At 46.4% G+C, this 12,554-nt stretch overlaps 1 protein-coding gene across 1 annotated transcript in view; it reads right to left on the bottom strand.

Moving 5' to 3' along the window:
* LOC149348889 (kinesin-like protein KIF19) overlaps window positions 1–12,554 on the bottom strand; it is a 161,260-nt gene that overhangs the window by 83,828 nt on the left and 64,878 nt on the right. The window contains exons 3-6 of the mRNA XM_089541010.1: window positions 9,764–9,889; window positions 8,237–8,324; window positions 4,725–4,861; window positions 2,682–2,807 (exon numbers count right to left, since the gene is read on the bottom strand). Coding sequence (XP_089397136.1) covers window positions 2,682–2,807; window positions 4,725–4,861; window positions 8,237–8,324; window positions 9,764–9,889 — 477 coding nt within the window. The remainder of the gene's footprint in view (window positions 1–2,681; window positions 2,808–4,724; window positions 4,862–8,236; window positions 8,325–9,763; window positions 9,890–12,554) is intronic.

The following is a 12,554-nucleotide window of genomic DNA, read 5'->3' on the forward strand; positions in this document are numbered from 1 at the left end:
GCGGGACCTAGAGAACCTCAAGACCTGGGAGGACTGGGAGACCCTGCTGCGCTCGGAGGACCCGGCCGTGCAGACCATCGCCACCGGCCGTGCTGCCAGTGTTATGGACCTCAGGAACATAAACACTTGAGTGCAGTGGGGTCGTGCGGGGACCCTGGGGCGTGCCCCGAATTCCTTTGTAAATAAAGTTTTCTCTCTCTCTCTCTTTCGCCGCTGCGCTTCGCTGGGCGTTCCTTCTTCCTCTTCGTCCCATGACGTGGATTCGCATTTACTGCGTGATTTTCTTTCCTCAAATTCATTTTGTTCATTACGGCCCTCTTCCTTTTGCTTCTTTCCCTCCAACTTCCTCCCTCCCTCTACAAACGGATGACGGGTGCCCACCGAGATATGCGAGACAGTTACTGCGTGATTTCCTTTCCTCGAATACAATTTTCATTTTCTTCATTATGGTCCCTCTCCTCTCACACCCACCTCCCCCCTTCTTGTACGGTGCCGTTCGGGTGTCTACCGAGATGACAGATTGGTTGGTTGGTTTATGAGGTTTAACGTCCCAAAGCGACTAAGGCTATGAGAGACGCCGTAGTGGAGGGCTCCGGAAATTTCGACCACCTGGGGTTCTTGAACGTGCACCTGACATCGCACAGTACACGGGCATCTAGAATTTCTCCGAATTACTGCGTCATTAATTAGCGAGTTACAGGCCATGACTACGCTTAGGCTTCGCTGTGGTTAAGCCATGTAATGCTACTGATGATTTACTTGGGTAATCTCTGACGTCATCAAACGGATGATTGGTGTCCACCGAGGTATGCAAGATAGTTACTGCGTGATTTCCTTTCCTCAAATACAATTTTTATTTTCTTCATTACGGCCCCTCTTTCTCTTCTTTCACTCCCACTTCCTCTCTTCCTCTACCAACTGATGACCGGTGTCCACCGAGATATGTGAGACAGTTACTGCGTAATTTCCTTTCCTCAAATAAAACTTCCATTTTCTTCATTACGACCCCTCTTTCTTCTTTAACTCCCACTACCTCCCTTCCAGTACGGTGCGGTTCAGGTGTCCACCGCGGCGGTTGCTAGGCAACGGCTCAAGGTCGGTGCGACCACGGCCGCGGTGTAACCACGGCGAAAGTGGGACTATGCCGAAGAGGCGAAGCGGCTGGCGTAGCTACAGCAGTGTAGCTCTCGCTACAAAAACGATTGGTTATCAGGAGGCGAAAGACGCACTGACGGTCTCACTTCCCGATGGACACCTTAACCACACCGTGAGGGAAAGGAGGGAAGCGGGGGTGAAAGAGGAAGAGAGGCGCAGTAGTGGAGGGCTCCGGAAGAACTTCGACTACCTGGGGATCCTTAACGCGCACTGACATCGCAGAGCACCCGCGCGCCTTTAGCGCTCCGCCTCCATCGAAAAGTGGTCGCTGCGACCGGGTTCGAACCCGGGTACTTCGACTCAGCGGCCGAGCGCGCTAACCACTGAGCCTCCGTAAAGGGTACGTAAAAATGAATGACTGCGTGGCAAGGCGCAGCACTGCCTTCTCTGCGGACACAAACGCTCAGTGAGGCGACATGGAGGGGGCGAAAGAAGGAATTAGCTGGTTTGGTTGATTTATGGGGTTTAACGTCCCAAAGCGACTCAGGCTATGAGAGACGCCGTAGAGAAGGGGTCCAGAAATTTCGACCACCTGGGAGCTAGAAGAGGTGCCGTGGTGGGAGTTTGAGGATTAACTTCCCTAGCCTGGGGTTCTTTAATGGTGGGTTCAATATATGCAGAAAAAGGAGGTAGGATGAAAGAAGCGAATGAAGAGAAACAGAAAGCAAAGAAAGGAAGGAAAGAAGAAAAAAAGAGAGGAAGGAAATAAGAGGGAAGGAACAAACATGATGTACCAACTTGTCGAAATCTGCGCCTCAAAGAAATGAAGGTAAACAGAAAACAAGGAAAAAGATGAAGGAAAACAGTAAGACGTAAGAAAGAGAGGAAGGAAAGCAGGAAGGAAAGCACGAAGGAACTAAAAAAGTACGGAAGCAAGGAAGAGAAACAGAAAGCAAGGAAGAAAGGAAGGAAGGAACTAAGGAAGGAAGCAAGAGATAAGAAGAAAGAAGAATAGAAAGAAGCATGAAGAAAGGAAGAAGAGATATGAAGGAAGAAAGAGAGGAAGGAAGAAGGAACAAAGAAACGATGGAAGGAAATAATAGAAAAAAATTGCGATCTCCTAACCAACCCTTAGGAAGGCTATGTGATAGCTTTAGAAGCCACTTAGCTCTCCTTTGTAACTCCACAAGCACCATTACGCTACCCACACATTCGCCTTTGAACCTCTTTCTTAGTACACAAATGAACTGCTGCTAAGCTTTCGTTCGCCGCTCTTCTATCCCCACAGCCACGTGACTCACCCTGTCACGTGACTCGACGCGCAAAGCACAGAGCAGTGAAAACATTCCACACGCTCCGAGTGCTGTGCAGCCGGCACCGCGCCAAACCCTCATCCCTCATCCGCCTTGACATCCGGTGAGTGGCGTCACCCTCTCACTGGTTGATTGTGGTGTGACGTCACGGCCTCTGCCGACCAATCATGAATTAGTGCGACAACGCGCCAGGCTTTTCCTCTGAACGCCCCCTCTAACGGTATCGCGTTAAATGATGAACGGAACGGTACAAGAGGAGGCTCGTATGCTCACCTCGGAGGAGTTGGTGACCTCGACCTCGGACAGTCCGAGCACCTGGTTGCCACCCATCGGGTCCTCACGCAGCTCGAGGAAGTTGTTGGAGGCGTTGAGCAGGTCCCGGATGTTCTCGTTGTAGATCTGCTCGCGCAAAAGAGAGAAATTAGGGCACGGGCCTCTTCCATCGCACGAGTACGATAGTCTCAAGGTACACGTATACAATTTCAGTGCTTTACATTTTATTCGTGAGAGATGCTGATAATAAACAACAAATAAAAAAAAACTGTGGCACAAAGTCGTGCCGTCGTCCTGAAAGAGTACTGAACAAAATGAATGTGTTCATGGTTCCTTTGCAGATGGAGACGGCGACTGCTGTAATTTTCAGCCCGAAGGGAAAAAAAGGCATAGCGGTTGAAATATTTCTCCGCTGTGCGTCGTAGGGCAAATGGCGTGAAAGAAAAAGAAACCACGATTACTTGAAGCCATGAAACTATTTGTCACTTCAGACGTGACGGCAACAATGGCCTAGTGTTACAGGAGGTGTTTCGTCTGTGGGAAGTGCTGAGTTCGATTCCAGCCACGGCAGATTCCCACCAGCCTTCCTTACATATAAGACACTCCATTGTCCAGCTCGAGCCAATCTGATACTCGAAGGTGCCAACAAACGTCTGCGCATACAACCAAGCGCAGATACCAACTGATACCGAGCCCGCCCCCGCGCTCGGTCATGTCACGTGACGACAGCACCTGCCAACTACCAACTGCCATCTGCCCTATCTTCTGCCAGGGCGCCTGCCTGCTTAACCATGCCACGCGATTTCATGATGTTATATACACCCGTCGACCAATCGGCGAATTTGTTGACAGACGACACCGGACGCAGCCGGGCTTTTCTCTAATGAGGCTTCGATGCTACCGCAATAATATTTGGCTAAAATCTCGATTACGATGATTATTTTGTATGACAGAGCGTAATAATTATTTATCTCTACATACAATCACACTGTTCGTTACATTTTTCGAAAACCTGACGTTGTGATTATGAAAGAAACAAGCGGGTTCGGAAAGCCGCGCTCAGTAAAGGCTAGCGATGGAGCCCATACGTGCAGGCATTTACTTTTTACTTGTATGTGCACGTGCACAGTGTATATTTTTTCCTCCACAGGGCATGTAGATGACGTCTACTTCTTGCCATTCTCCGTCATCCTCCTCCTGCCTTTCTTGCTTGATCGCCATCAATACTTTACTTTCCGCAGGCCGCCGTTGGGGCACCCGACCCGAACGCGACAAATACACTATAAACAGAAAAGGAGTTAAGAGGGAGTAAAGTTGTCCTCTAGCGAACTCCCTTTCGTAAAAGGGAGTGCGCTGGAGGACAGCTTACTTCCTTTTGCAGCGAAAGCTACATTGGCCACGAACTTGCGATGTCGCTGTGGCGGTGCTCCGAGGAGGCACAGAGACCGACCTTGCGCCGTTGCCTAGCAACCGCCGCAGCTGGCGGACGCCGAGCGCTCGCCGCGCCCTCTGGCATGACGTCACACCGCGCGCCTCGCCGCGGAGCCACCGTTTGGTATGAAGTCACACCGCTTGCCTCGTCGTTGCGCTCGTCTCTGCTCGCTTCGCCAGCTGAAATGCGACGTCGCTACCGAAATGTCATTAGACGAAACTGATTTCCCTAAGTATACCCTGACCTAGCTGAGCTAAACCACTGGCATTTATTTACCGTCATATAAGCGTATTCGCATTTAGAGTGTATCTGCAATCTGTACTCCGCTTTATAGAATAAAAAAAATCACGACCAGTACCGCCACCACTCGGTCAACACGACACTTTTAATGGCAGTGTTTGTTTGCACTGCGTAAGAAGCTTCGTATCCCCTGAGGTCTCTGAGGCCAGCGACGTAAATGAATCGGTCACTTTTAGTTCGCTCCAGCTACCAAGACACACTTTTCAGAAAAGAGATCACCACATCGGCTGGAGCTCCGCGTCGAATGGGCAAACGTGGCGACACGCAAGTGCGCTGAAGTTTGGAATTCGCCGAGTAGACAATACACTTGCCTCCATGTAGGAGATAAGCACGCTGGTGCTTGTGGTGGCGTCGTTGTTCTTGGCGAACTGGAAGATGTCGTCGAACACGCGCACCATCAGGCCGGGACTCCTGTCCGTGCCCACCATGGTGTACGTCTTGCCGGCGCCTGGGCATTGGAAGAAGTGCGGAAGAGGAGGAGGACAGGTTTAGGTTTGGTTTGGTTTACGGAGTTTTAACGTCCCGATGGGACTCAGGCTATGAGGGACGCCGTAGTGGAGGGCTCCGGAAATTTCGACCACCTGGGGTTCTTTAACCTGCACTGACATCGCACTGTGCACGGGCCTCTAGAATTTCGCCTCCATCGAAATTCGACCGCCACGGGGCCGAGATCGAATCCGCGTCTTTCGGGTCAGCAGCCAAGCGCCATAACCACTGAGCTAGCGCGGCGGCTTAAAGAGGAAGATATGCATGAGCGCATAGGTTTGTGGAAGGTGACTGTATGGGTGTAGAAAGTTTATGCTGTGTTATAATGTCATTTCCACGAACTCGTTACTTGATGTTTCCAGAGTGCTGGCAGATAGGGTACTTGCCGTAAAGTGTTGTTTGGTTTATGATGTTTAACGTCCCAAAGCGACTCAGGCTATGAGGGACGCCGTAGTGGAGGGCTCCGGATTAGGTTTGATTTGTGGGGTTTAACGTCCCAAAGCGACTAAGGCTATGAAAGACGCCGTAGTGATGGGCTCCGGAAATTTCGACCTGAAGGAATCATATTCTTAGCGGTAAGAAACAGACACAACACCAAGATACACACACACAGGACACCCGCTAGACTTCAACTATCTTTACTGGACACTTGTACGACATAAATATGTATCACTGAGCACACGCAGGTGCAGATAAACAGCTTTCAGAAACTCGCATAGAGAGTGGCGCCACTTTCTCCCCTATAGGTAATTGTGAGAAGCTGTATGACAGTGACAGAGGCGACTCTACCGCGCAGCCAAGGGACTCCCTCCATTGAAATAAAGCGATCTCGGGGCCATTAATTAGTCTTTGCCTCCACCACATTCTCTCTTCCCTCACCACATATACGCGCATGCAGTTTTCCTAGCTAATGTGGAAAATAGGATTATGGCCATTTTCTGATTATTACTTTTTGGTTTGGTTTAAGGGAGTTCAACGTCCCAAAGCGACTCAGGCTATGAGGGACACCATAGTGAAGGGCTCCGGAAATTTGGACCACCTGGGGTTCTTTAACGTGCACTGACATCGCACAGTACACGGGACTCTAGAATTTCTCCTCCATCGAAATTCGACCGCCACGGCCGGGATCGAACCCGCGTCTTTCGGGTCAGCAGCCGAGCGCCATAACCGCTAAGCCACCGCAGCGGCTCCTGTCAAATGTTGCGGTTCGGATTACAAATTTGTTTCAGCGAAAGTTACGCATGCGTTCGTTTCTCTGAAGCTTCAAGGCGTATCGTTCGAGTGCATGTGTGATGTTTCAGAAAAGTTAGATTGTATATTTTATTTTTTTCCCCACAGAAAAAAAATTTATAACGTTCCGATAACATATTGGAACGAGGATACAGGCCGTTATCAGTGAACGTAGCGAGTGAAGGGACTCAATACGCATTGCAACTCGACAGAACGTATCGAGCAAGCTCAATTGCCAATCTGTAAGTATTGGTTTCAGTTTTAACGCGCTGGCCAGTTTGTTATGGCAACTCAATAGCAAACCTCAATACCGATCAATTTATTATGTGAATTAAGCGTCGATTTAAACTCATTGAGTATATTTGTAAGGCCTCCTGTTCAGCCCCCGGTTTCAAGATGAACCCGCAAATTCTTCTCTTGTATTAGCATGGCTTAGGTATGTGAGTTGTCATCGCTTCGCCCTTTGATCTTTATCTGGAGTAGCCTGCAAGGTGCAGCCGTAGTCAGAAGTTTACGGGACGCAGTATGAACGGAGAAGAAAATACTTCAATCGTCGTTTTGGCACAGAGTCCTGCAGTAAATACTAATGCTGCGCGTAATTCGTTCTATGCGATTCGCGCAGTGCACGATTAAATTTCAAGCATTACGCTGTGGATGCAAAGGAGTTAAAACGAACATCAAGGAAAACTGAAGTTGCCTTGTATCGATAGATTATCGCGCTCTAATGACAAAAATGCTAGTTTCACTTAAAACCTGTACAAAAATTTCTTTACACAGTCTATAGACTGTCCGTAGACTTTTATCATCAGACAGCAGATAATACAAATCATAACCTTTTATTAGACTTTCATCGATATACAGCCTATAAAGTATGAACAGACAAAAGGACATATCTATAGCAAGGCAACAGAGTCCAGGACTTCTATAGAAAAATACTATAGACCAGACTGTAGACAACACAAATCCTATAGAGTGTCTTTATACAATCAATTTATGGCCGTAAGCTTTTAGTATACTTTTTCTATAGAAGTCTATAAACCATGAACAGACAAAAGGAATTATTTATAAGAAGGCAATATAGTCTATAGGAAGGTCATAGAAAGTACATAAAACGGGAGTACATATAACATATAACGGTAAAGTACATGTAACGGGAGAGGGGGAAACACACTTTGACCACAAATGGAAATGTTAACCGAGCAGTTTACACCCGTAGACAAAAGTTTTTTTATTTACGGAAGACTATTTAAGCGACGAATTCGTATGAAAACTGAATACAACTCGTTGAAATTTCTATTCTTTGTAGAAATAGATTTCTTTTACCGCTGTGTCGATGCTTGTTCGCCAGACAAAGACGTACGTATTATTGCTGAGAGATTTGAATTACAAATTGAACATTCTTTTCCCTGCCACATGATTGAAACTCACGCCAACAAGGAAGGAAAAGGACTCCGTGATCACCGTTGGGAAGCGAATGGTGTGAAGCCTATCCTTAGAGATATGCGCAAAAAAATGGTCTTCACAACACTGCTAAAACGGCCGACGGTGGCGACACCTGTACTTCATTTTCCGGGCTTTTCCGGCCTGTAAAAGCTACGTTTCCTTATAAAAATGCTCAATGAGTTTCGATTGACCAATTATTGTCTCTTTAGTGTCTAAAACTTTTAAACAAAAACCCGAACTTTATTGAGCTCGTAAGCAGCCGACTGCTTACAGGTCGTGCAATCCTGTAATTTTTTTTGTGAACTGGGTTTGATCTCGGCCGCGGCGGTCGAATTTCGATGGAGGCGAAATTTTAGAGGCCTGTGCGCAGTGCGGTGTCAGTGCACATTAAAGAACCCCAGGTGGTCGAAATTTCCGGAGCCCTTCACTACGGCGTCCCCCATATAGCCTGAGTCGCCCTGGGACGTTAACCTCCATAAACCAATGCTCCTTTTGTTTTAGCGTGTACATTACAGTCCTCCAATGTAAACATCCTTGTTTTTGGAGAGTACGACTTTTCTTGTTACATTTCACAAGGCTAGTTTCCACATGCTTCCCTCGCCCTCATTTGTTTGCTACTGCACTCGCGTGAGCGCCTAGGCCTGACTCGACTGGAGATGCTCACCCGTGGCTCCGTAGGCGAAGACAGCGCCGTTGAAGCCCTGCAGGAGGTTCTCCACCAAGGGCTTGCCCACCTGACGGTACACCTCCTCCTGCGTGGACAAAAAAAACAGAGTGCAGAAACTGATTAGGTATACCCGTTTTCAGCACTTATCGGTTGGTTGCGGGTTCGATCCCTGTCTACGTGACACAAAGTACAAAAGCAGGACACCAAGAACGAAGGTGTATTGTCGCTCTTGAAGCAAAAATAGAGAGCAATGACGTGTTAGCGTCTTCATTGCTGAGCGGATGACTGCTGATGATGAGTGCTGAGCGCACACAATGGCAGCTGTGATGTCAGATGCGGCTCGCGCCTCCCTTACAAAAATTTTTTAGACATTCTGTAGACTGCCCCCCCACTTCTGTCTATAAAGTCTAAAGACTCCCAACAAATCCGAGAGAACAGTCTACACGCAATACAAATCCTATAGACAGTCTCTAGACAATCTATAGATTTATGGCCATGCACTGTTAGTAGACTTTTGTCTATAGACAGTTGATTAGACAAAAGAAAACATATATAGGAAGGCAATGGAGTCTATAGGAAGTGTATAGACTGTTGATTAGACAAAAGGTAACATGTATAGGAAGGCAATAGTGTCGATAGGAAGTCTATAGACTGTTGATTAGACAAAAGGAAACATATAGGAAGGCAATAGAGTCTATAGGAAGTCTACAGACTGTTGATTAGGCAAAAGGAAACATATAGGAAGGCAATAGAATCTATAGGAAGTCTACAGACTGTTGATTAGGCAAAAGGAAGCATGTATAGGAAGGCAATAGTGTCGATAGGAAGTCTATAGACTGTTGATTAGGCATAAGGAAACATATATAGGAAGGCAATAGAGTCTATAGAAAGTTTATAGATTGTCTATGGACCAGTTTTATCAGGCCTGACATCACAGCTGGTATCTATCAATTTGGTATACGTCTGCGCTAATCGGCACAGCTGCCTCATTACAACTAGGCAGAAAACAACGCGGTACACCGAGCAGAACCTTGTAAGAGAGCCGACGTTTCGAGATGGACTCGGCACCTTCTTCAGGGTGACCTGGACCGGGTGACCAAAAGCTCGTTGAACACTCTCGCTCCCATTCGATCAACCGTCAAGAAGGGGCCGAGCCGAATCCAAAACGTCGGTTCTGCCCTGTCCAGCTCGGACCTCGAGGAACAACGAGCCCTCGTCGCCAGAGCACGGGCAGCGGCTTTTACCAACGGCGTCCCGGACTAGGGATCCGATCAGCCTTCCCTTCAACTAAGGCATTGCGGCTTTAAATAAACGTTTTCATCATCATCATCTTGTCCCGCGAGGAGCGGAGCTCTCGTTCTAATAGTTTTGCGGTTCACGTTCCAGCTGATTAAACCTGAAATTTTGGGTAATCTGCACGTATTTGCGGTTTGTCTCGCCTCTGATGCGCCGCTGACGCACATTGAACATGTTCCGGTTGTCATGTTCGCGTTTAGTTTGACACCGACTGCGTATGTTACGTGCCTGCGAGCTCCTCTCGTCGAAGGTCCACTCGAAGGTGTACCGGTGGCTGACCACCTTGCGCTGGCTGCTTCCGTTGCGGCTCTTCTCCGAGGACTCCGAGCTCTGGGGATCCACGAGGAGCACCGTCTGCGGAGGAGGAAGAGAGAAGAGGGGAACCAAGATGAGAAATGTACTGTCCCCCCCCCCCCCCCCCCCCTCTCCCCAACCAGGTCACAAACAATGTTGAAATCTCCTTGTTTACACGAACCGTTTTCAACGAGTATTCCTTTTTGGGCTGCAATATCTATTACGTGATCGATGTTACCTTTACCACCGGTGCAAAACATCCAGAAGCCAACAAAAAGAAGAAACAAACTCGCCAACGCGCTTAGCATGTTTAAGACCTAAGCGTCATTTTTATTCAACGCGGCATCCCGAATTCTGATCTGTGCCTCAGTCACGGACCAACTACGGTGTTCAAATGTTGTGTACAGACATTCCGAATATGCAGTATTCTTTCTCGAATGAGGGGATCAACGTAGAGGACTTGTCATTGAGTGCACTGAACCGGTTGTTTTTGTCATGTTTTTCTCCACATCTGTAAAATTACGGACGTGCTCTAACGTAACTAATGTGCTGTTACATCATTCCTCAGTTTTTTTTGCGTACATTTGCTATTACCTGTGTTTTTGCATTTATTGCATTTATTGATCATGCATTTATTGTTTGTTTTAGTTGATATCATACGCATCTGTAGCTGATGCTCAGCTCTTGAATAGGGGATGGGAGCCCAGTGAAGCTGCATAATAGCAGCTTTTTCTCCCATCTCCTCATGTACGTGTGACACATGAAAATAAATCAAATGAAATCAAAGTTTTGGACGATATTTCCTCTGCAGGGCACACCGCTTTTTAATACAATCCACACTAGAGCCTATCCGCTTCCGCCGTCGGCGCGCTAGTTTCTTAATCGCGCCGGATTCCTTCAATAGCTGTATATAGAATAGTAAAGATACTTCGCGGAGTATAGACAGAGGTGTATAAAAAGCGCTTAAATATCTTAGCAACGAAGAAGATTAAAATCAAGATTGCCGCCGTAAGCTAATGCCTCCTTACTCCCCACTGTATCGTTCTGTCTTCTTTGGGCTCATGGGTCACGATGTTTTAAAGAGAGTACGTAAGATGCCACCTTTCATCAAAACATTTTCCTATAAATTAGACACCGAAACTCTACCTGTAGCACTGGCTCGATATTAAAAACATTTTTGTGTCTTCTTGACACTGCCGCTGTTGCAATGTGCCTGAAACAATTGAACATTGTTCTATAAACCTAAACAAATGTAGGATGAAACAATTCGGTCGACAAAATGCTACTGCTGTGCGAAATTTCAGCTCGAACAATGCGCCCGTTTAGCTGGGAGAAGCATTCTACAGCGTGCGTTTATTTGCGCAACACGCGATAGACTGCAAAGACGCAATTTTGTTTTGGGATGTGTTGCAGAGGACGCTACAGAAAGATTTTTCTCCTAAATTCCTACAGTGTGCGCTACCTTGTTGTTTCCCAACCTGACTCGAAACCCTATGATATGATTCTTCTGACTGGACTTCATAGCCTTTGGAAAACGCGCATGCAAGACCGCAACGTTGAACCTGTTGTTTCGCCCAGAATTTAATTTGACGGACATTTACAAAGAATTGGGCTTTTTACCGCATTGGTTTCCTCTCCTGATGCGCTGTATATCCTTACCGGCATTTTAGTTCTGTTATGTTTTCTATCATGTTTGTGCCACGTAGTGCCTACCTAGGTGCTCTGTAAATAGTTTTTTGTGCGTATACACACACACATATATATGTATATATATCCTTTCTGTACATAAACATGTAGAATGAATACCATAAAAGAAAAAAAAAGGGTAAAGTCAAGGGTAATCACCATCGTTATTGCTCTTGTTTAGGATATGAGCATACGATTTTTAGTGTTACTTTTAACTCTCACCTATGATGGGATCACAACTCTTACCAGAAATATGTTACGAGAACAAATTAAGCTGCAGTTATGTCAGGCGCTATTCTTACCACACACAAATTACTGTAGTCTTGCTTGTAGCTCTGCAACAAAATTAAATACCGATAAAATCAATGTGCTTCAGAAAAAAAGTTTTGCGCTATGTTGGGCGTACAAAAAACTACAGATCAATCCAATTTACAAAATACGACATATTCGATACGAACATCAGCGGTTAAACCGGCTGTATTCTCCTCCGCTGAATCTGTAAATTTTCTTAAACTTGTGGCATAATTACAACAGCCAACAACAGACGTGCTATGCATTAGAAACCTTCCATATTGGACACTTCCCTATTTCCGCACCCAATACAAGTTTCAGTCATCAAAACATAACCTACTATCACTTCTAAAAAAATACCCTAACGAGTCATTTTCATCTAAGAAAGAATAAGATTTCTTTTGTAACTTCAGCTGAAATGATACGCGTTACACTGATGTGCCGAAAACTCTTATTGGTGTGTCCTGCCTAGGTAAGACGATGAATTGCTAAATGAGTTCAACTGTATTGTCACTGTGTGCTTCCGTATTATAACAGCCGTCCTTTTTTCTGGCTGTTTCATATGGATGTGCGTTTTTGATGCTAAAATTTTTGCACATAATCTATCAATTTTTATGAGTGCGCCGTTTTTAGTGTTTGCTTATGTCGATAATCTGCTTGGGCTTCTGTCTTGTACTATGGCCCCTGGACCATCGTCAAGTTGCTGAGGGCAACTTTTAGTCAAGGGGACCATTCAGAGTAGTCTTTG

The sequence above is a fragment of the Amblyomma mixtum genome, chromosome 4 (genome assembly GCF_055824585.1).
Source record: "Amblyomma mixtum isolate Tamu chromosome 4, ASM5582458v1, whole genome shotgun sequence".
NCBI classification, from domain to species: Eukaryota; Metazoa; Arthropoda; class Arachnida; order Ixodida; family Ixodidae; genus Amblyomma; species Amblyomma mixtum.